This window comes from Symphalangus syndactylus, chromosome 3 (genome assembly GCF_028878055.3).
Source record: "Symphalangus syndactylus isolate Jambi chromosome 3, NHGRI_mSymSyn1-v2.1_pri, whole genome shotgun sequence".
NCBI classification, from domain to species: Eukaryota; Metazoa; Chordata; class Mammalia; order Primates; family Hylobatidae; genus Symphalangus; species Symphalangus syndactylus.
Window position 1 is genome coordinate 98,801,467 of NC_072425.2, and position 24,891 is coordinate 98,826,357.

The 24,891-nt window shown below is 33.7% G+C and overlaps 1 protein-coding gene across 10 annotated transcripts in view; it reads right to left on the reverse strand.

The window, feature by feature from the left end:
- PHF14 (PHD finger protein 14) overlaps positions 1 to 24,891 on the reverse strand; it is a 204,772-nt gene that overhangs the window by 99,685 nt on the left and 80,196 nt on the right. For all 10 annotated transcript variants that reach the window (XM_055272581.2, XM_063637062.1, XM_055272580.2 and 7 more), the window contains exons 14-16: positions 23,813 to 23,981; positions 13,775 to 13,825; positions 13,530 to 13,651 (exon numbers count right to left, since the gene is read on the reverse strand). In XM_055272581.2, the coding sequence (XP_055128556.1) occupies positions 13,530 to 13,651; positions 13,775 to 13,825; positions 23,813 to 23,981 (342 nt within the window). The remainder of the gene's footprint in view (positions 1 to 13,529; positions 13,652 to 13,774; positions 13,826 to 23,812; positions 23,982 to 24,891) is intronic.

The window sequence follows — 24,891 nt, forward strand, 5'->3', positions numbered from 1 at the left end:
AATGAATAAAATGGTGTAATTTTTTTCATATGAGTCACTTTAACATTTCTTTAATTAGAAGTTCTCTTATTGCATTAAATTAGTTGTGGAAATAAAATCTAATGTATACATAATCAGAAACATGTCTCAGGGATATGAGAAACCAGTGACAACATTTGCAGTGGTTGCCTGACGCTGGAAATGGGGGCTATGACTGACTATAAACAGGCATAGTAATTTTTGAGGTGATAGAAATACTCTAAAAACTGGACTGTAACGATCGTTAGACAATGACAAATGTACTAAAAATCATTAAGCTCTATACTTATAATGGGTAAAATTTAATGGGATGAAAATTAGATCCCACTAGAGTTGTTTTAAAAAAAGGAAATATCTGCTATTTATCAAAGGAAGTGGGTGTTTTAAACTGACTTATTTTCTACTCCTTTAGGTAAATGAGAGAAAATGCAACTGGAAAACTGGCTTCCATTCTAAGATATTTAAGCAAGAAAAATAATCATAGTCTACATAATCACAGAGTAGCTTGGAAGAAGATGCTACTGAGTATGTTACACAGGAGCTTGTGATCAAATGTAAATAAACAGGTAACATGGACTTGGGAACATGGAATATATAATCTTTGAATATCATAGCTAGTGTACTAGGCTTCAGAGAGGTTACAGCCTAAGGTATTCTCCTAAAATAAGAAAAGTGAGATTGAAAGAGATTAAGTGACTTGCTTAAAATTACAAAGCTGGCAAGTGACAAGCTTAAACTAGTTGCGATCTCCTAACTCTCAGTGCAGTAAACAACTACCACAAAAATAAATTTTAAGAGTTAATCAAAAACCACTATTTGTCACCTATTATTTTTGCTTCAAGAAGCATACACGATTTTTAACTTTGTACTCAGTAATTTTAAAAGTTTTTATATTTTCAAAAATAAAACAAATCAGGAACTATTTAAAGAAATGTCCTTGCCCAAAAAGAAATTATAAACTATTTTGATTGTATAGAGTTGCAAAAATATACAGATATAGCAGTATATCAGTAAATTAACAAGCAGTTATTCTGAATTAACTGCCTGAGCCATATTGTATTAGACTATCACAGTCATTAGAAATAAATGGAAGGCCCAGATGCTATACTCACGTCGTGGACAAAGTAAATTAATTGACAGACAATAATGACACAACTTACAAGCAAAATGGATCACAGCATGACATGGGATTTTATGAGGGTTCCAAGGACAATCAATGTAAGACGATCAATATGGGGCCATATAAGTTAGGAAGAATACATGAAAGAAGTAAATACTGACGTAGGCTTAGAAGGAAGAAGAAAATATGCTCAAATACATTACAGAAAGCAGGAAAGTCCTATGCAAATAGTTACAGTGAACACTGAAAAGGCCAGCATGACTAAAGAAAATACCATGGTGCTGACACAGAAGAAAGAAGCAACTGGCAAATGAGATGAAATCAATACATTCCGTGAAAAACACAGCTTAGCCGGGTACAGCGGCTCATGCCTGTAATCCCCCCACTTTGGGTGGCTGAGGATGGAGGAATGCTTGAGTTCACAAGTTCTACACCAGCTTGGGCAACACAGTCAGACCCCATTACTACAAAAGATTAAAAAATTAGCTGGGCATGGTGGCGCACACTTGTAGTCCCAGCTACTAAGGAGGCTGAGGTGAGAAGATCACCTGAGCCTAAGAGTTCAGGCTGCAGTGAGCTGTAATCATGCCACTGCATGCCAGCCTAGGCAGCTGAGCAAGACTCCATCTCAAACAAAAAGAAAAACACAGCTTACCAAAAATGACACAAGATGAAAGGAAATATTTGTTCTAAAAAATGAATTTATTATCAAAAACATTTCCACGATGAAAACTCTAGGTTCAGATGGTATCACCAGAGAATTCTATCAAAATTTAATGTACAAACAGTATCTTAAACAAATGCTTTAAAAACAAAGAAGAAGGGAACACTTTTTCCAACTCTATTCAGAAGGCCAGTATTATCTAATAAACAAAATGTGATACTTCTACCAGAAAATAAATAAGTAAATAAATAAATAATAAAACAGCTGGGCATAGTGGTGTGGTGGTCATACCAAGCCATGGTAGTAATTCCAGCTACTCAGGAGGATCACTTAAGCCCAGGAGTTTGAGACCAAGCCTGGGCAACAAACAACCAATCAAAAAAAAAAGAGGAAAGACAAGAAAGAAGGAAGGAAGGGAAAGGGAGAGGATGGAAAGGGAGGGGAGGGGAGGGGAGGGGAGGGGAGGGGAGGGGAGGGGAGGGGAGGGGAAGGAAGGAAGGAAGGGAGGAAGGGAGGAAGGAAGGAAGGGAGGAAGGGAGGAAGGGAGGAAGGGAGGGAGGGAGGGAGGGAATACGTTCACAGAGAATGAACAACCCTTATCAAAATATTAGCAAATAAAATTTAAAAAAATACATAAAAGAGGCAATACATCAGACCAGAAGGGTTTATCCCAGATTTGCAAGGTTGATTTGAAGCCTCCCTGGGAGAGAGGAAATGGAAGAGCCCAGCAAACACTGTTCAATTCCCTGTGCCTTATCGACCTCCTTATTAAGGAGACTTGAAGGCACTTCTCCATGCGGACTCAGTACTTTTCTACTTCCTACTCCTTCCCCATCTCCCTTCTAGAAGCCCCTGGGTCCATAAAACAGCAGGAACCTTTGTTTGGGAATCCTTCAGCACTAAGACTAAATTTCACCTCTAAGTACAAGGGTATGTGTGGTGTGGGGTGCTGGTTGAGGGGGGTGGTGTATCTGCACTTATCTTCCTGACTCTTGCCCACTGCTGTTCAGTGGGAAACAATGTAATACTCGGGAGCCAGCAACCTTTCCTGACTGGCTTCTTCCTGATACTACCAGAATAAGAAAATAAAGTTTTGTTACTTTGAACTTTGCTTGTTTTCCTAATTGACCACCTGGCAGCTCTAAACTCTAACAGAAAACAGAAAACTTTAAAGATAACCTATACAATAGCATCAAAAATATTACATTCTTAAAAATGCATGTAATAAAAGATATGCAAGATTCCTAAACTCAAAACTACAACATCAGTGAGAAAAATAAAGACTATCTGAATATCTGACTAAATGGAAAGATATACCATGATCATAAATTGAAAGATGCAACATGGTTAAAATGTTAATGTCCCCCTGCCCCAGCCCCCTCCCCCCCAACCAAATCCCATGTATTCAACACAAAGCCTATTATAATCCCTGTAGACTTTTGTTCTTCAGGTCTCTTAAAAAATCAATTGTGGTAAAATATACATAGCATTGACCATCTTAACCATTTTTAAGTGTACAGCTCTGTGGCATTCACATTCACACTGTTGTGCAACCATCCCCAGCATCCATCTCCAGAACTTTTTCATCTTTCCCAGCTGAAACTCTGTACCCCTTAAACACTAACTGCCTATTCCTCCTTCCCCCTGGAAACCACCATTTTTACTTTTGTCTCTATAAATTTGACTACTCTAGGAACCTCATATAAGTGGAATCATACAGTATTTGTCCCCTTCTGTAACTGGTTTATTTTACTTAGCATAATGTTCTCAAGGTTCATCTACGTTGCAGTATCAGATTTTTTTTTTTTTTTTTTGAGACGGAGTCTCGTTCTGTCGCCCAGGCTGGAGTGCAGTGGTGTGATCTTGGCTCACTGCAAGCTCCGCCTCCCGGGTTCACACCATTCTCCTGCCTCAGCCTCCCAAGTAGCTGGGACTACTGGCGCCCGCCACCACGCCTGACTAATTTTTTGTATTTTTTAGTAGAGACAGGGTTTCACCATGTTAGCCAGGATGGTCTCGATCTCCTGACCTCGTGATCCACCCACCTTGGCCTTCCGAAGTGCTGGGATTACAGACTTGAGCCACCGCGCCCGGCCCAGAATTTCATTCCTTTTTAAGGCTGGATAATATTCTACTGTATGTATGCTATGGTTTGGATACCTGTCACCTATAAACCTAATGCTGAAATGTGATCCCAATTTAGGGGGGTCCTAATGGGAGGTGTTTACGTCATGAAGATGAATCCTTCATGAAGACATTAATGACCTCCTCAGGGGTGTGTTCTAACTCCATTAGTTCCTTTGATAGCTGCATATTAAAAAGAGCCTGGCATCTCCCCCTCTCTTGATTCCTCTCTTGTCATGTGATCCTTGAACATACCAGTTCTCCTTTACCTTCCACCATGAGTGAAAGCAGCTTGAGGTCCTCACCAGATGCAGATGCCCAATCTTGAGCTTCCCAACAATGAGAATTGTGAGCCAAATAAACATTTCCTTTATCAATTATACAGCCTCAGGTATTTCTTCTTAGCAACATAAAATGGACTAAGACAATATACATATATACACTACATTTTGTTTATCCTTTAATCCATCAGTGGAACTTGGGTTGCTTCCACCTTTGGCTATCGTGAATAATGTTGCTATGAAAACAGGTGTTCAATTATCTGTTTGAGTTTCTGCTTTGGGTGTACAGCTAGAAGCAGTATTAACAGATCAAATGGTAATTCTGTCTTTAATTTTGAGGAATTAAAATACTGTTTTCCATAGTAGCTGCAAATTTTATATTCCCAAGGGCAATGTACAAGAACTCCAGTTTCTCCACATCCTTGCCAACACCTGTTATTTTGTTTATTTATTATTATTATTATTTTTAATGATAACTAGCCCAATGGGTGTGAGGTGGTATCTCACTGTGGTTTCGATTTACTTTTCCTGAATGATTCGTGATGTTGAGCATCTTTTCATATGCTTGTTGGCTATTGTATATCTTCTTTGGAGAAATATTTTCAAGTCCTATGCCCATTTTTAATGGGGTTGTTTCTTATTGCTGAGTTGTCCAAGTTCTTTATATATTCTCAATCACTTAACAGAAACATGACTTGCAAATATTTCCCCCTATTCTATGGGTTAACCTTTTTACTATCTGGTGATGGTGTCCTTTCACACACAAAAGTTTTTAACTTTGAATTTAGTCCAACTTACCTAATTTTTTGTTGCTGTTATTACCTATGCTTTTGGTGTTATGTCCAGGCTTTCCTTTTTAAAATGAAAATGGACAAGCTGTTTCTAACACTTACATAAAAATGCAAAGGATCTAGAAAAACGGAACAGCTTACCCCACAGCCTGAGTAATCAAGAGTTGGTCTTGGCACAGGAATAAATACGTGACTCAATGGAATATAATAGAAAGTCTAGAAATAAACCCACACTGAAAAAGCCAACTGGCATTTAAAAGTGGCACCAAAGTAATTTAATGTGGAAAGGCAAGTATTTTCAACAAATGATACTGGAAATCTACATGGGGCAGATAATAAACAAACCTTCCTTAACTCTACCTGAAACCATATACGAGAATTAATTTCAGATAGCTCACATAAAATATAAAAGCCAAAACTACAAAGCTTCTAGAAGAAAACAAAGAAGAAAGTTTTTGTCACCTGGACCTAAGCAAAGAATTATTAGATAGGAAATAACAATAACCATAAAACAAAACATTGCTATGCTGGATATCTGCAAAACTAGCAACTTCTGCTCCTTAAATAATACCATTAAAGAAAATGAATAGGCAAGCCACAAATAAAAAAGAGTATGTATGCAAAATATATATTTGAAAAAGAAATTACATCCCAATTATATTAGTAATTCCTACCACTCAATACTAAAAAACTCTATTTCTTAAAAAATAGGCAAAAGAATTAGTTCACAAAGAAAGACATACTGCCAGTGAGCAAATAAAAATGTGCTCAATAAGCCAGGTGTGGTGGCTGACACCTATAATCTCAGCACTTTGGAAAGCCAAAGTGGGAGGACTGCTTGAGCCCAGGAGTTCAAGACCAGCATGGGCAACATGGCGAATGCCTGTCTCTACAAAAATAAAAATAAAAAACTAGCTGGGTCTGGTGGCACGCACCTGTAGTCCCAGCTACCTGGGAGGCTAAGGTGGGAAGACCACTTGAGCCTGGGAGGTTGAAGCTGCAGTGTATCATGTTGTGCCACTGCACTCCATCCTGTGCAACAGAGTGAGACCCTGTCTCAAAACAAAACAAAAAAAAAGATAAGAAAAGAAAAGAAAATATGGTCAACATCATTACTTATCAGAGTAATGAGAACTAAAACAACAATGGGATACCTCTACACATTTATTTAATGGCTAAAATCAAATAAAGGAGAAAAATGCCATCTGTATAAAACTATAGAAGAAACAAAACTAATCTATGGTGAAAAAAACATAGAAGAGTCGTCGTCTTTGACCTTTCTGGAGCAATGAAAATGTTCTGTATCTTGATAGAAATTGGGGTTACATGATTGTATGCTTCTGTCAAAATTCACCAATTTATTCACATAATACATATGCATTTCATTGTATGTAACTTTTACCACCCCCAACCCACACACACAGGCCAAACAACTATTAAACTTGGTTAGATTTACCTTGTTTTACAGTGGTTTGGGCTGGCAATTCCAAAACCACTTTCTGCATATTTTACGCTTGATTTTAAGCTGAGGCCTAAAAGTTAGCAAACCATCGGATGAAACGATTTATAAACACTATTTCTAAGAAATAGTGTTTCTGTTTATGTTTGTTTCATCATTTCATCATTACAAAATTTTCAACTTTAGGGAAGTTTATTGTTTATCTAGTTTACATAGTCTAGATTTAAGATCTGTAAAATAAGGCATTTATAATGAGGTTTCTACATAGTTACAGTCATTTTTTCAGCCTTTTAATTTTTTGTTGCCTACATCTAAATTACTAATACTGTGGTCCATTGAAATGTATATTCAAAAATATATATATCAGCAAAGATGATGTATTATAAAAGTTTAAATAGTGGTAACATTTGCCCTTTTTGTCTACTTAACTTTGATTTAAAAAGGAAAGAAAAATATCTTTGTTAATCACTGCTCAGGCTGGTTTCTTTATACATTCTAGCACTATTCATATATTAAATATTGACATCTTTAAAGAGCTCTACTTCTATTATTAAGCTGATTCAACTAAAAAGTGTAGCTTTTTAAAAGCTAGTATCATTGAATAAAAAGGTTTTCAAAAACAATAATAAAATAAAACTTTCAAAACTAAAGGATACCCCAATAAAGTAATCTCTTTTTTTAACGATATCAAAAAGCTTAAAAAATAACTGTTCATGGGACAGGCACAGTGGCTCATGCCTATAATTCCAGAACTTTGGGAGGACAAGGCGGGCAGATCACCTGAGGTCAGAAGTTCGAGACCAGCCTGACCAATATGGTGAAACCCCATGTCTACTAAAAATACAAAAATTAGCCAGGCGTGGTGGTGTGCACCTGTAATCCTAGCTACTTGGGAGGCTGAGACAGAAGAATCACTTGAACCTGAGAGGTGGAGATCGCAGTGAGCTGGTATCACACCACTGCACTCCAGCCTGGGCGACAGTGTAACTCTGTCTCAAAATAAAAAAAGAGAAGAAAAAAAACAAAAAACTGTTCACTGAACAAAATAGGTATTTGTGAATATTTTCTCAGAATAGTAAGGTAATTATGTTAAACACTACAGAATGTAGCAGAAATAGATGTTATTAATTTTATTGAGTTTCAATTTTACTTAACTATTAGATGACACTATTATTTGGTAATCATATCAGAATTTCCCTGAAAAGCAACTGCTTCGATAACAGTTACTTTAAAAATAAACGTAAAAATCAAAAGGACAGTTAAAAAGCTACGAAAATAAAGTTTTAAAAAGGTCATAATTATATTCCTTTGTTTAAAATTTTCAAGTAATTCCCAATGCTTCATCAATTTGGACTTACAATGCCAGGCTTTTCTTCCCTTTTCATGTAGATCCTGTTAAAAGAGTTAAGTGGCAAATTCTTCAGGCTAAGAATTTTAGAAAGCCCCTATGTCTTCAGAGACATCTTGCTATACAACTTTATGTCTGCCCTTTATATTAAATCTAACATGAAAATTAAAAAGATCGAATATCTTGCCAAAGATTCCTTAATGTGACTAACGACTGTGGAAGTGCTTTTTGTTTAGTGACTTGGGGCAAAGATAGAGCTACACAAAGATTAGTAAAACAATAATTATTCTTTTAAGATACTTTGAAGGAAGAAAGCCAACTTAAACAACCTATACCAGAAATAACAGTAGTCGAATTGGAAGAAAAAGGTATATCACACAGGTTGTCAGGGTGACATGAATGAATATACTTTGCCATACTTAATTGAAAAAAATACTAGAAATCCAAGCTCTGGAAACAATCCTTTAAAAATAATTATTGTATAATACTAATCAATGACTTAGAAATAAAAAACAAAACAAAACAAAAAACTTATCCAGGAAATTGTTGGCAGAGTTAAAGAAGAGAAACAGAAGTTTATCTAAAAATGTCCTTATGCAGGAAATATGTTTTTAATGCATTTAAAATACATTAGAAGACACAAATCATTTTAAGAACCTATATTTGTTTCTTAATTTTAGTTTTTAAGTATTATAAATAACATACATTTGCATCATCACTTCAGAATCATGCTATTCCTACATGAAAATGCATATTTTATCACCATTAAGAGTGAGTATTATATGATAAACTACACAAGAAACACTAATTTAGCAAGTCTATAATCAAATTAAAATAACTAAATTTGTTTTAAGAAATTGACCAGGCTTGGCACGGTGGCTCATCACTGTAATCCCAGCACTTTGAGAGGCCGAGGTGCGTGGATCATCTGGGGTTAGGAGTTCAAGACCAGCCTGGCCAACATGGTGAAACACTGTCTCGATTAAAAATACAAAAAATTACCCGGGCATGGTGGCGCACGCCTGTAATCCCAGCTACTCGGGAGGCTGAGGCAGGAGAATCACTTGAACTCAAAAGGTAGAGGTTGCAGAGAAAAAAGATTGCACCACTGCACTCCAGCCTGGGCAACAAAGCAAGACTCTGTCTCAAAAAAAAAGAAGGAAAGAAAGAAATTGACCAAATGCAATCCTAACTAATCTTAAGAGGGACAAGACTGGTTTCATTTTGTTAAATTTAAAATAATCCATTTTTAGTGACCTAACGTTTTATGAAAAATAGTAACTAAACTTATAAGCAATTTTAGCTTTACTCTCAGTCTAATCAAATCTCAGAGGGAAAAACTCCTACAATTACGACCCAGGAAGTCTATAAGCCTCCATACTAGTTAGAACAGAAAAGTTAATTAAAAATAAAAAATCAAGTCTCAGCTACTCGGGAGGCTGAGGTGAGAGGATTGCTTGAGCCCGGGAGGCATCCACTGCACTCTAGCCTGAGTGACAACGAAAACAAACACAAAAAAATTATAATCAGAATGAGAGACTAATATTTGAAATTAAAATGTAATATATATGAATTCTTGCTGGTGTTCCTAATAATTTATGATACAAACAAATTTAGTTGGGGAGGATGCACTGACAAGCCAGATTTTTAAATGTAAAATAAATAAAAGTGCTAACAACAGTATTTAGAGACCAAATTGACACCCTACCATTGTTATCAAAATGGTTCAATATCTATATAATTTGCCATATACTCAAATAAAGGGGAGAATCTGGCAAGCATTTAATAGTGTAGAATTAGCTATAAAAGTGAAATAGCTTAATAGATCATTTCCTACCCTCAATGCTTCTGAAAAATGGCCACAGTACAAAATAAAATTAAAGATGCTATTTAAGAGGGCTCATGGATTCCAGGGTTCTTAGCCTTAGGAAACCTTTCTTCTCTCTCTCCTATCTCTGATTAAGTAATAAAATGTGCCACATTGAGTTTATATAGTTAAGATAAAATTTGAGGTTTAGAAGTTTGGTGTTATTCCTAATTTGATAGTTCGATAAAGACTGAAAGAGAGACAGGCCCACTTCCTTTTCATATACGTTCAAGGAGAGGAATCACTTCATCTCTACTTTTCATAGATTAATCAATTATTCTCAAATCTATTTCCTCACTTAAAATACAGGGGAGGAAAAACTATCCACTACATTTTAGTGACAAAAAATCAATTGTCCTTTATCAAGCCCTTTAAATATCTTCATCAAACATTATATTTTATGACTCAATTTGCTCTAGAAATTATAATAGTGACAGTTTTTATTAATTCAGCAAAAGAATATTCAGTCATTACTTATGTAGAGTTCATTTACCAAGCATTTTCTGATCATTAAATGTGCCATGAACTGTGGAAACAAAAATAAATAAGGTATCACTAAGTAGTTCCATAACTACTTCCAACAAAGACTGACCTATCACAGACAAAGCCGTTAAGACTTCCCAATTCCATGAAATAGTTTCAATTTGACCTTTAGCATTTAGATTGCATTAAATAACATAAAGAAATATATATTTAGTTGAGAACTTCTCAGATAATTTCTAATTAAATTTTAAAAGCAGATGGCAAAAAACTTGCACTTAAAAAAATAAAATTCCCTGAGATGCTGTAAACCTTCAATCTAATCATTTTAGAAAACATGTAATGACAAATTTCTTTTTGTCTCCTAGATTTTAGACAAAATTATATACAAAAACAGGACATGTACATTTTCTGACATAACAAATAAGTATTTATTATAACTGGAAACATATTTACCAATTGTGACCTTTACTTCAATGCACACATACATGTATTCTTTGTGTTACTAAATAATACCACTGTTCTAACATTTTATATGGGAAGAACCTTACTACCACTCAGCAATTATTCATAAGGTACCTAATGAACCACGGTATGATTGTGATCATGTACAACAGGGGGAAAACCAAGACACAGAAATGCTAAATTACTTGCCAAAGTCCCAAGAAAAACAGGCAAAGCAGAAAATAACAGTTGAAACCTACTAATTACAATGTACTGACAAATTGCATGCAATTGTTCAATGATACAAAAAATTATACATGTAAATTCACAAGTAAACATACACAAATAACTAAAAAAGCAAGGACAATTAAGAAGGAATTTTCTACATAGCCTGAATTACATAGAGAAGTGTGGTTTAAAAAATCAAAACTGCTGAAGAGCAGGTTCTAGTGAGATATAAACATTAGTTTAAAAGAACTTAAGTAAACACAGTATATTAAATAAAAGACTAATTGTGACCCATGAAGTTTAATTTTAAAAGAGAACCTAACAGATATACACATATGTCTGAGTAAGCGCTGAAATATATCTGTAGAGAAAATAAATCCTTATTTAAAATATCTTATTTGAAAGTTAAAAAAATAGCATGTATAGATAGTTTTAAGATGCAATGTAATAAAAAAGTGTAGACTTTTGGGGGGTGATTTTCAAACAATAACAGTGCCAATTCCAAAATACGAGATGCCAGGGAAAATGGCAGATATTATATGAGATTACTTTTATTAAACATATGAAATTTTATATAAAATAAAATTCTTTAACCCAAGAAGAACAGTGCATAAACAATGTATTTTTTTTTAAGATCACATTATAACCAAAAATATTTTATGGCATTGCTTTTTATTCAGCTTATCTTGTCCTAAGAAATATTAAAATATAGTATCAATAAAACATTTAATTTCCTCTACATTACCTCTTTAAAACTTTGCAGACAATTTACGATATTATCTTCTTAATAAGGCAAAACCAAGGAAGGGGACTTTGTATATCCATTATTTTAGAGTAATAAAAATATCTTTACCTTCCAGGAGACTTTCACAAAATTCCAGACATTGGCATATTGTAATAATGCAATTAGAAATAAAAATTTTATGACAGAAACTAAAGAAATAAGTAACATAGAGTAACACTATTCAAAAATCTTATCAAAATTAGAAGAAAGATGGCACTTTTTTTATTAAACAACTAAAATATGACAGGTTGGAAATCTATCATAAACTGATTTTCAAAATAAAAATTATATTTCTCAGGTTCCTAATTTCCAATATATGACAAAAGCAAAACAAAAAAACTAATAAAAACCTATAAGTCCTACAGCAAAAAGGCCTCAATCAATCTCATATTAAAAAAAAATTTAGTAAGACACAGTAGATACTCACACAGGTTCAAATAATTAATAAAAGGATCACCAGCTCTATAAGTTTTTAACTACTGTTTCAAATTAATCGTAGTCCTCAACTCCATCCTCAACCCCAAGGGAATTTTCCTGAATTAAATTTTTGTTCATTATATAAGATTGTTATTTTTTTTCTTTATTTTTGTTGTTTCATTTACTCCATTATGTTACCCTTATGCTTGGGATTTCATTTTCGACATACTGCAAAATTTATACTGTTGTCAGAATTATTCAGGTGTATCTCCTGAACTTGGAACTACTTACTACTTTACCCTAAATTTTAATAAACTTAACCTTCAGGATAGCTCCCAAGACACTCTACATGAACTACCTCAAAAAAAAATTGGCCAATTATTATAAACTTTCTTAACTTTGTTGAAGGACTTTGTCTTTCTCTACTTTAATTTTTACTTTATCTTTCTCATTGATAGCATAAAAAACTCATAAAATTTAAGACTTCATGCCTTTCTTTGAGAAATTAAGACAAATTATATTTTTAGTGACCAAAATAGATTAAATCATTTGGAAGTAAATATTTAAAAACGTATAACAACACTAATATATTTGTTTTATCAATATGTTTATTCTTTTTGAAATGTTTAATTTCTGTGTCCTCAGTTAATTTAACAGGGCTTTACCAGAAGACAATTTTCTAAAGAAATAAGAATGGGTTCCCTTACAAAGTCCCTATAAGAACTGCAAGAACTTTTGTGACACTGCCCTTTGAAAGTATGATGCCTCTTGTAAATTAGCTCTCTTTTTGTTCACCCACTCACTCCGCCATCTCACCCAGAGCTTTGATCAATTACTTCATTTCCGCTAAAATTAGCAGCCTCTGGACCATTGGGAAAAGCCAATGTGCAGCATCAGCTAAGATTTCTGATTAGCATTATGTCTGATTAAAAAACAAAGTACCAAAACGAAACAAAGAAACAAAGACAAAACAAAAAATAAAATCAACCTAGGCCATCTTTTCACCTTTCTTTATTTCGTAAGGGAGAAGCATTTAACACATTTGTTTTGATAAGCAATAAGAAAGTGCTAATTAAGTTCTTGTCAATAAAAAGTCTGTCTTCTCACCATTGCTTCTAAATTTCAAACATTTAGAATATGCTAACAGAGCTTAGTAACTTTATTGTTTTATGACATAAAACATAATAATCTTAGTACACAGTGTTTAGATCAAATTACTTTTATGGCCTCTATACAGAGAGCATTGTCAATTTCTCTTGTCAAGAGAAAAATAATTCCCTGTGTTAAAAATGCAGATTATCACTCTTATTTACATTTAAATCCAGAGTATAACCATGTGTGAGAGGTTAAGAAGTGGATGAAATCTGTTTCTGAAGTACTGTTTCCACTACATAATATTTTAAGAAAGGTCCTATCCGGCAATTGTTTTTTCATTTTTTCTGTGATGAGAAAATAAATATAGAACTTTCATCCCCTAAAGACAAGGGTTCAGCATCCAACTTACCTGACAAGATTTTCATTGTCTCCAGTTCCCTTGCAAGTTGCACATTCAGTTCTTAAATCTTCAGCCTTGGGCTTCTTTTGCAACACAGACTGTCTTTGTCTTCTCTCTCTAGGAACTCTTTCCTGCCATACAAGGGATAATAAAACAAAACATAACAAAACAAAATAAGGATATGAGGGAATCAATTTTAAGCCAGAAAATTTCTCAAAGTTAAGACTGTGTAAAAGTGCTTAACTTATTCCAACCTCATGTTTTTCTTCATCAGGAACAAAGCTTCGTTTTCGTCCTCTGGTTCTCTGGAAAAAAAACAAAAGAAACAAAAAACAAAAATCCACAGTATATCTAATGTTTAATTAATGATAAAAATAAATTTCCTCTGTTAAATGTTATTGCTTAAGTTAGGCACTTGCAAAATTAGTTATTTCTAATTAACACTAGATTCGACTACTGCATTTTGTTACTATTTATGCCATAGGAAATAAAAAGTAACAAATTAAATATACTTTACAGTGCTTTACTTTTAAATAAACATGTATCTGACAGAAAAAAATGAATTCTCCAAAATTATTTTAAAGGATTTTCTCCACACTTCATAATTGTCCATAATTATGATTTACTCAGAGCATTTAAATTTTTATAACTTATGACTTACATAGCTGAAATGCTAAACCTGGGATCATACTACACACAGTTTGCCTACATATATGCATGTGCATACATGTTTATGTAAAGAAATAATTCTTAAGCAGCCAAAAAAAGTAGAAGGAAAAGGTCTCACATATCCAAAATCCTAGTTAACATAAAACTAATTAAACTGCCATATAAAATGACATTTTTAACTAATTTAGCTAAAATTCACATCCTATATTTCAGAATACATATACCATTTGAAAGAATGCATACAAATGTTTAAAAGAACTGTAACTCATTAGTATTTGCAGCCAGTATGTGAGAAATCACCAATCACAGCACAGACCAATGTTCCTTAGAGACTGGAAGAGAATGCAGGCACTGCTTCCAAAAATTACTTTGACAGCTGAGATCAAGGAACATTCCCAAGCTAGAGTAGGTACCAAATAATTCTAAACAGAATTACATTATAGTATAAATATATTAATATTTTCTTACATTACTGTAATTTCAATTCTTCATGATACCAAGTACACTGTTATTTAATACCATGGCTAACTGCTTACCATTTAATCTGTCCCTAGATAACCAAGAGTCAACTAAATTAGTCATTCAAAAAAAGTAAATTTATAAACTATGAATCTGTTTACATTTATATTGCCAATCAGTATGTTTTAATTGTATCATGGAAGTAAGTAGGAAGAAAAATGAAGACTACATCCAGGAAAGGCCTTTAAATGCAGACCCTACATCTACAATTCTTACTTCCAAAGAACAATACTGAGACTTGCTCCTCAAAATATCAATCATGACCCATAAGCACTGGCATCACCTGAGTGTCTATTAGAAATGCAGAATCTCAGGCTTACTCCGACACACTGAATTAGAAGCTATCTTTTAACAAGAATCCTAAGTAGGTCAAATACACGTAAGTTGAAGGACACCAGAGTAGAAAGGTCCTTAACAACACTTATTCAAGTTCTAATTGAAAACTTATGGCTAGTAATTTCTATATTCATCTCCTTTCCTTCTGTGCCACTCTTGCCCTTTAATGCTTTATTTTCTGTCCCCTTACAAAATTCATTCCCAAATTGATAAGGACCATATCATATTCATTTTTCTACACCCAATTAAACTTAACACAATGCTTATGACATACTCAATTAACTTGTTTTAATAAAATAAATTTATAAGTGGTTAAATCAAAACTAATGAATGATGATACTATATAATACAAATAAAAAGATCTGACTGACAAGCCAGGCACCATGGCTCATGGCCATAACTTCAACACTTTGAGAGGATAAGGTGGGAAGACTGCTTGAGCTTAGAAGTTCAAGACCAGCCTGGGCAACACAGAGAGACCTTATCTCTACTAACAATAAAAATGAAAAAATCAGCTAGGCATAGCTGTGAGTGCCTGTAGTCCCAGCTACTCAGGAGGCTGTGGTGGGAAGATAACTTGAGCCCAGGAGATCTAGGCTGCAGTGAGCCACGATTGAGTCACTGCATTCCAAGCCTGAGCAACAGGACGAGATTTTGTCTCAAAAAATAAAATAAAATAAAAATTTGACAAAAAGTTTAAATTATTTTTCCCTAATTTGGTACTCTATTATTTAATTTGCATAATGTATATTTACAGGGCTTTTTTCTTTTTTTATACAGAATCTCCCTCTGTCGCTCAGACTGGAGTGCAGTGGCAGCAATCTCAGCTCACTGTAGCTTCCGCCTCCCGGGTTCAAGCGATTCTCATACCTCAGCCTCGCAAGTAGGTGTGCACCACCATGCCTGGCTAATCGTTCCATTTTTACTAGAGAAGGGGTTGCCATATTGGCCAGGCTGGTCTCGAACTCCTGACCTAAAGCGATCCACCTGCCTTGGCCTCCCAAAGTACTCGGATTACAGGCATGAACCACTGCACGTGGCCTACAGGGCATTTCAATAAGATGTTCCAAATTAGTAACCAATATCAAGTGGAAAATATTCAAATTACTCATTTGAGTTCTACGAACTTCTAAACAGAATGTGCAAAAGACTTCCACACATTTTCACATTTTTCTTCATCCAACTCATCTTTTGGGTAATGAACTAGCAAATGTATCATCTAGTTTTCCATTAATTTTTCAAGTATGTATTTTAATGCTGCAAGTTCATGTTTTCAATTCTTTTAAGGATGTTTATTTATCATTTTGATAATAACTTAAATCTTCAAATATCTGGTATGACTCCATCAATTGAAACTCTCTTCATACCAGATTGCAATTAGCATCATATGGTATAATGCCAATTAGTGATTCAATCACATAATGGTATAGCTCCATTTCTCTCTATACTTATAAATTTCTTCTCATATATTAGGTGTATTTGTAATTATCTAAAATAGTCACTTTAAGTACATTTATTACCAAATGGTAATCACTGATATATTCATGTAATAATTTAAAATAACGCAAGACACATAAACAATTTCCAACTACAAAAACAAACTTGTTATAAAAATATAAAACAATATCATCTTAGAGCTCTGAAAAAGCAATCCAGAGAAATGACTTGCTGATGTCACACAGCTGGTAAGTTTCTGAGGTAAACCTTAAATTCAGTTATCTCAGCTGTCACTTCAGTGACTTTTCTTGCGTGGCTAATCCAAGATTAATAATTTAATCCCAAATAGAAATGAGCAAAATTATTAAGAATGCAAATCTCTTATTGCACTTAAATACTTAAACTAAACTGTAACATTGTGATGCCCAATGAAGATTTCTTACATTTCAAATGAAGTTAGAGAATTATACCCAATAAAGAGTAAATTCAAACTGGCACTATAGTCTACCTAATTTGGTAGCTCCATACTACATACCAACTTGATTCATTACCAAAGTAATTACAGCACTCTTATTTAGCATTTATCACATTACTATTTCCAAAGAAAAAAATAAAAGAGAATTTGATCCAAATATAACTATACAAAATACCAAGTCCTCCAACCAAGAAAATGTTGAAAGCTATGGGGTTTTTTTTCTAGTTTTAATGAAGTGGCAGCAACTATAACTATGAAAATTTATAACTACCTAACATCACAACAGACAAGTTATCTTGAAAGTAGTGTCCTTGAATGAATCCCGAAACATTAGCAGAATTTAAAAGAGGGAGAAATGGTACAAAAAAGCAAGAAAAACGAAAACAAGTTGGGCCCATCTGACAAATTTCAGTTACCAAAGAGCTTGTCCCATCTCAGATGAATAGAAGTATATATAACTGGGTGGTCCTTTTCTGATACATTTTGAGGCTGAAACTACTTTAGCAACAATAAAACAGTAGGATGAAAATAATATGTGGAAGAAGGAAGAATTTTACTTTTCAAGTATGTGCTTTAGAATGTAACACAGATACGTTACCTGGAAATTCCACGATTAATCAAGCAAGGGTGCAATTCCAAACTGATTCATTTTGACAGTAATTAGTTAAGCTATTAAAAGTAAATGAAAGTTTACAATGCATTCCAAATCTTGACACATTCCAATTTTTTCTGTTTTTTGTTTTTTTTTTAAGAACTTGATTTAGCTAGGGAACAATTACAACCTGAGCTGCTTAAATCACCTTGCTCGTAATCTGTCCGTGATAAACTTACTTGAAAAGAGGTGATTAAAAAAAATCCCTAGAAGAGATTGGCATGGTATTAGAGACAATGTATTTAAACTGAAAAGGTGTAAAATTATCTTAACTAGCAGGCAACTTTTAAATAGTTTATTCAGGCCGGGCACAGTGGCTCAGGCCTGTGATCTCAGTACTTTGGGAGGCCGAGGAGGGTGGATCACCTGAGGTAAGGAGTTTGAAACCAGCCTGGCCAACACGGCGAAATCTCATCTCTACTAAAATACAAAACTCAGCCGGACGTGGTGGTGCACGCCTGTAATCCCAGCTACCCAGGAGGCTGAGGCATGAGAATCGCTCGATCCTGGGAGGCGGAGGTTGCAGTGAACCAAGATCACGCCACTGCACTCCAGCCTGGGCGACAGAGTGAGATTCCGTCTCAAAAAAATAAAAATAAAAATAAGTAAATAAATAGTTTATTCATCAAAAACAAATAATTAAACATTTCTCTACCTTCTCCATCATTTGGACTAAAAAACATGTAATGTATTTTAATTAATTCTTTAGAGCTGAGGTTATTTTAATTTGCAATCAAGTCAAATGCATGATTCATTTGGCAAATGAACTAAATTTAAAACTAAAAGAGTCAGTACCTTAACATCTTTGATATCACTAAACTAGGCTTCACATATTCACTTGTGACCAGGTCACTAAATTTAACACTTGTGTTTTTGTTGACAAATCAATATTTATACAAATTAATAATTAAAGTAAGTCACATATGGTTAGATGAATCATAAGAAATGCTTCCCTCTGTAACTTCTATGTAAAAATAGAACATGCTTATTCATGGGCAAAATTCCAAAATCAATGTTAATTAGGACAATTAAGTCAACCTTTGAAAACCTCTGTTAAGCTAAATAGCATTAGATTTATGCTGGGGAATAAATGCCAGTAGCTTTCTGGCAGCTATTCAAAAATGCTTCAATATAAAATTTATTCTAATATATATAAATATATAATTCCTAAGAATATAAAATTATATGTATAGTATATATGTAGCAATATATAATAAAAATATATATAATTTCTAAAAAATATAAAATTATACATATACATAATTCCTAAAAATATTTGTCTTTCAATTATGAAACTATATTGAAAACAAGTTAAAGTTCATGAAATATTCAAAGAAAATTGCCATATACAAAAAACAAATTATGAACAAGGTGTCATCTGTTTCTGTTGGCTACCAGTAAACAACCGATGGAATGGAAGTCACCAAAAGTGAGTGCTTTCCCTTTGGTCAATTGACTGCAGAGTTTCTTTTTATCTAATTTAGCTTATGTTAACAGGGTTATGAAAATATATGGGAGAATAAAAAGAAAATCATGACCAATTTGTCTTAACTACTATAAACTGAAATAACTATGGGTCTAACGATATATAATAAAATATGTATTCTACATTACAAGTAAGTGTTGCTATAAAAACCTTCTCAGAGATAATGGTATATACAAAATAAGGAAAGTCTTGAAAGCTCCACCTATTCTCATCTTTATTTCATACTCCTGGGAATAAATAAAAGTGATGGATTTCCAAGAGGCAAAAAGCAAAACAGGAGTCTCAGGGTTCTGAATAAGATTACTTGAGCTAAGGACACACACAGAGTAGATCTCTTCCAAGTAGCCAAAGTGAGTTCTAGTTCACTACAAAAACTGTTTGCCAGGGTTTCTTCTAAGAATCTATGACAGACAGAGGTTTTGTAATCTGACTCGTACCTCAGAGGTCACCTTGAGTCTGATAATAGAAAACTCTGGTATGTAAAGTCCCCACAAATAACCCTTCTGTCCCAGAACTGTAACAATTCAGTTAGTATAAGAATGAGTAAAATAAATATGAACATAATGTACAGTAACCTTTAGTCACTTCAATAGAACTGAATCCAAATGCTTCAACATTTTTCCTAAACTAGCACCTAAAAAATATTTATATGAAACATAACTCATATTTTCAGATTCTCAAGACTTAAGCTTAAACATTATTAAATAGGTACTTAGTATATGCATAAAATTAGTTAAAACATAAATGTAATAAAAATAGGCTCTAGGATATTTGATTGTCTCTCAAATAAAGACTGCCACTTAGAACAGGCTAGTGGCTCACATTGTTAAGTGCAATGGAAAAACAATTAAATGTGTTTAAATCCCCTTCTGAAATAATGATCTAAAAGAAATAATGCATCCTGAAAAACAATATGGTTTTCAGTCAAAGCTGCTAAAAAGCATTTTGACTATTTATTGCATTTATTTTGCAAAAAAGAAAATATACAAAACACAACCAGAATTTGTAAGTCAGGAAGAAAGATCTCAGAACTTCAGAAAGAGTAGATGATGCATGCATGTGTGTAAGAACAATGGAAAGACAGGTCCCAACAAGTCCTTTGGCACTTCTATAAAAGATGAAATGTCACTACATGACATAGGGTGCAAAGAAAGCAAAAAGAAAATCTGAAAGCTTTCGAGTTACATTAGAGTATCAGAATATGTCCACAAGTATAAACATCAATTTTAAAGTAACTTCAAAAGGGATATGGGTAAGCTAATTTATATTTTCTTCAAAATTAATTTCTTTGCCTAAAAGTAAGTAAAAAGTTTCCACATAGAAAATAATGCAGAGAAAATGTCTAAATAACAAAGTACTTATTAAACAGAGCTATCTTAGGCTGCCTTTACAATAATTCTATAGTTTCAATGATGCAACATACGAAGAACGGGACCCATTCTTCTGTGGTAAACAGGGCAGTTGCTGTCTGCCAGGAGTTCAGGTCCATGAGCTTGGGGTATGTCATGACTGCCCTATGTATGTCATGAAGGTAAAATTTTCTTCAAAATCATGATAGAATAATAAGACTAACACGAAAATAAATTATACTTTGATCAATTTATGGCAGGAAAAATGAAAAACTGACAAAAATAAAAATACTATAATAACGTATTTCAAGACAGAATGTTCCCAATTGTAATACATGTGCTGAAATAAAAGTGTAAGTAGGAGGATATTGGGAGCAATAGTTTAAAAATGTTAACAACGGGAGAGAAAAATTAGTTATATATTGCAAAAGGTATTTACACAAGTTAGTAAGCTGTTGTATGCCTGGTCTCTCATAATTAACACTATTCTAAGAAACACAACTAGAACACCTCATTTTTCACCATACTACCTATTGATTAAAAAAGATAAATACAACTCTGAAACAGAAATAAGTAAAAACTTAAGGTAACAACAGGAACTCAGCATAAACGGTAAGATCAAGATCAAAATGACTGACCACTCTCTTCTGTATCTCTCATTCCTACATTCCTTGAACAGTTTAGTATGATACCTCACACCAATTGTCTGGTTTTCTGAATGGATTGTTGGAAGGCAGGCAGAAAAGATGAGAGGGAAAGAGGGAAGGTAATCACCATTAGTAGTTACTTTCAACTTTTATTTAGTATAAGCATAGCACCTAAGAAATCTGCTTAGTCAAACCCCATAAATTCTAATTCATTAATTCCAGAATGGGTCTAAAGTCTATACTAGCTCTAGGGTGGGTCCAAAGTCTACATTTCAACAAATAACCCAAGATGGTCCTAATGCAACTAATCGGTGGTCTCTGCAGCATCATTTCCAAACTTCGCACCACAGAGTACTCTACGTTACCAAAAAAAAAAAAAGTGTCTTACAAAAATGCTTTTTTGATAAAAACAAGTTAAGAAAAAGAATAGATAAAAGTAATCCTGTTTCTAAATATTAGGATTTTTTTTGGAGCTTCAACATGCATTGGAATTTCTACAAGTAAGAAAATAATCACACTGCATTTCCTGAAATTACTGGTCATGGACTCTTTTCCTGGTGTTTCACTGACCAAAATCTGTAATATGTCTAAAACTTTTAAACAAGAAAACTAGAGACAAAGAACAAGATGAAAGGAATGGAATTACATTAGCAAATTTTAAAGCTTCCTTATAATTCTAGGATAAAAATGCAGACCAGTAAAGGTGAGAAAAAAATAGAAGGATCCTTTAATATTAAAGAGTTCTCTTTTATCTCAAGTAATACTGAATTACGGGCAACAAAAATATCACTGTAATATACATAATTTCCCTCTATATGATAACTCCAAAGTTAAGGATGATAATACTAGTCACAAGGCTTTCTTGAAACAATAAACAAACTGGGAAAATAATGTTTCATAAGAGGATAATCTTTGTAGACAGACATATGTCTTCTCTAAGACATAACTCTTCTCTAAGATCTTAAGAATAACTGTAGTTACCATTTTCAAACAATTATAGAAAATATTTTAGAAATAGAAACTAGCAGGCTTATTTAACAAAGGAAAAGTCTCTCTAGTTCCCTTATAAACAAAATATATTTTTGAAGCCTAAAAAAAGAGTTATAAACAGTTGAAACTACAAATAAAAACTATTTCAAGTTGATCTACTTAGAGCACCCAAAATAAACTATTTCAATTATCTAACAGATAACAATTCTCAGATTTGCCTCATCAATTTTATATGAGCCCATAACACAAAACTGATTTAAAAAATCAAGCTGAATTCTCCTAAATAAGATCTTTTAAGTGATTATAATATAGGAGGTTAATACAGATTAAAAAAATTTTTTTTGAGAAAACTGTTACTTTAAGGAAAAAATTAAAGACTCTAAAATGAAACAGGTAACAAAACAAATGATGACAACTAACCCTAAAAATATCTTTATATCTCCCTTGTGGAAAGAAAGATTTTTGAAAAGTGCCTGCCTCGGCTCAAGCAAGGAAAGTATGCCCTAAGAATTCATAACTGTAAGCCAGCACTTAAAGGTTTGAAATTTACACTCCTGATGTAATAGAAAACATACACACCAAACTTTTATTTAAAATATTCTCAAGTTGGTAGAGGCCCCTCCAAGGTACCTGGTAAAAATGAACATAAATGATTTCCCCAGAAGAAACTCTTTAAAACCTGGCCTCAAAGAATTTGCAATGAGAAAAAGGTAAACACCCCAACAGAAAAATTGGTGAACAGCTTGCATACACATTTCCCAGAAAAGGAAATACAATTTACCAAAAATATGTAAATAGATGCTCAAAATCATTAGTACTGAGAGAAATGCAACATAAAATGTCAATATACTATTTTCCCTGCATCACACTGGAAAGCATTAAAACACTGGACAAAAGTTTGTGAAGCAACAGAAACATTATCCATTGCTGGTATGAGTGTGAACTGGTTTGGAAAACAATTGCAGTTATCTAGCAAAACTGAAGATGCAGATAGTCTGTAACTTAGCAAATCTACACCTTAATACATACACAAACTCCTTGTTACCATGCTGCAGGCGATATTTATAGGAATATTTTAAACAAAGCTGTACAGAATAGAAAAACATGAAAACAACCTAACTGCCCATCAACAAAGCAAAAGAAAAACTAGGTAATAATCTATTCTTTCCATAGAAAACTATACATTAGTGACAATAAATAAACTACAACTACATGGATCAGCATGTCTGAATCAAATCAACATAATTTTGGTCAAAATATCAAATTACCAGAGAAAAACATTTGATTCCATTCATATGAAATTCAAAACCTACAAAAACTATGTATTATTTATAAGTACATAGATTTAGAGTGTAAACCTCTTCTATAAAGAAAAAGAAGTGAATGAGAAATGTAAAGCTGAGTAAAGAGGTGGCCTCTGGGCTAGACAGATAAAGATGAGATTGTCGGGTTTACAGGAAACTTCTAAAGCTTTGGGAATGGTCTATCTTTTAAGGTGAGTGATGGATGCTCTGGTGTGTTCATTATATTATGCCTCCGACAAAATAAAAAACTACAAACACTCAGGTAAGCATGTGGTATATTTCATAATATAGAAAAAAATTGTTAAGAATAACCAATAGATGTCTTTTTCTTTGACTTCTGAGTATATGTTTGCCCTGTGTCTTTCTCACCCTCTTAAATTTTGGCCTCAGAATTGTATGATGCTTATGTTAAATAGAAAATAAACTACCGTGTTTCTTATCGGAATCTTCTTGGGTTCTGGTGGCACATCCTGTGGAACAAATTTCACTGGTTCCTTAATCTGCCTCCTTGATCGTTTGGTTCCATCTGGTAGGGTTTCCATGGCCATGTCTGCTTCCATGTCACTGCTCCCTGCCTGGTCACATTCTGAGCACTGCCTACATAAAGGGGAAAAATTTAAGTCATGTATTTATTATTATCTTCTGGCTTTAGCTATAGTTTTTATAAATACAAAATCCAGGTACAAGAATAATACATAAAAATATACACAGGTAATGTGATTACAGGGTACATAATGAAAAAACATTCAGAAATAACTCCTCTAAGAGTGACTACTGTGAATATAATATTTAAGGCAATTTAATGTATCCTGTAAGTATAAGAACACATTTAACAATGCTGTATGTTTAAATGAACCAACATGAGATTCAATACTGATTAAAAAGGTGGTTTCGCCAGCTGCAGTGGCTCACACGCATAATCCCAGCACTGCAGGAGACTGAGGCAGGATGATTGCTCATAACATAATGAGACACTGTCTTCACAAAAAAAATAGAAAATTAGCCAGGCTTGGTGGCACACGCCTATAATCTCAGCTACTCAGGAAGCTGAAGTGAAAAGGTCACTCGAGCCCAGGAGGTCGAGGCTGCAGTGAGCCATGATCGCAACACTGCACTCCAGCCTAGGTAACATGAGCAAGACCCTGTCTTAAATAATAACAATTTACCTTTGGAAAGCATGACTTTTCTTTAAATGACATATACTGTGATACCTGAAAATCGAAGTCCTTCATGGACCCTAACACTACTCCTTGTCACAGTTATCATATCTTTTAATTGTAGTCAATGACAAGTTGTGCTGAATATACTACTTAAAGAAACTATAGAAACAGACTCCAAGAAGTGTTGGGGGAAAAAAAGGTCATGTTAGTTGGTGGCCCCTACTACTTCTAAAAGAAGAAATATACATTTATTTACCAAAGGAATTTGTTAAAGTAGCATTTATAAAGAATTTTAATATGGGTAATATTAAAAATTAATTGAAACTAAAACTTTAGACAAGTGGTAT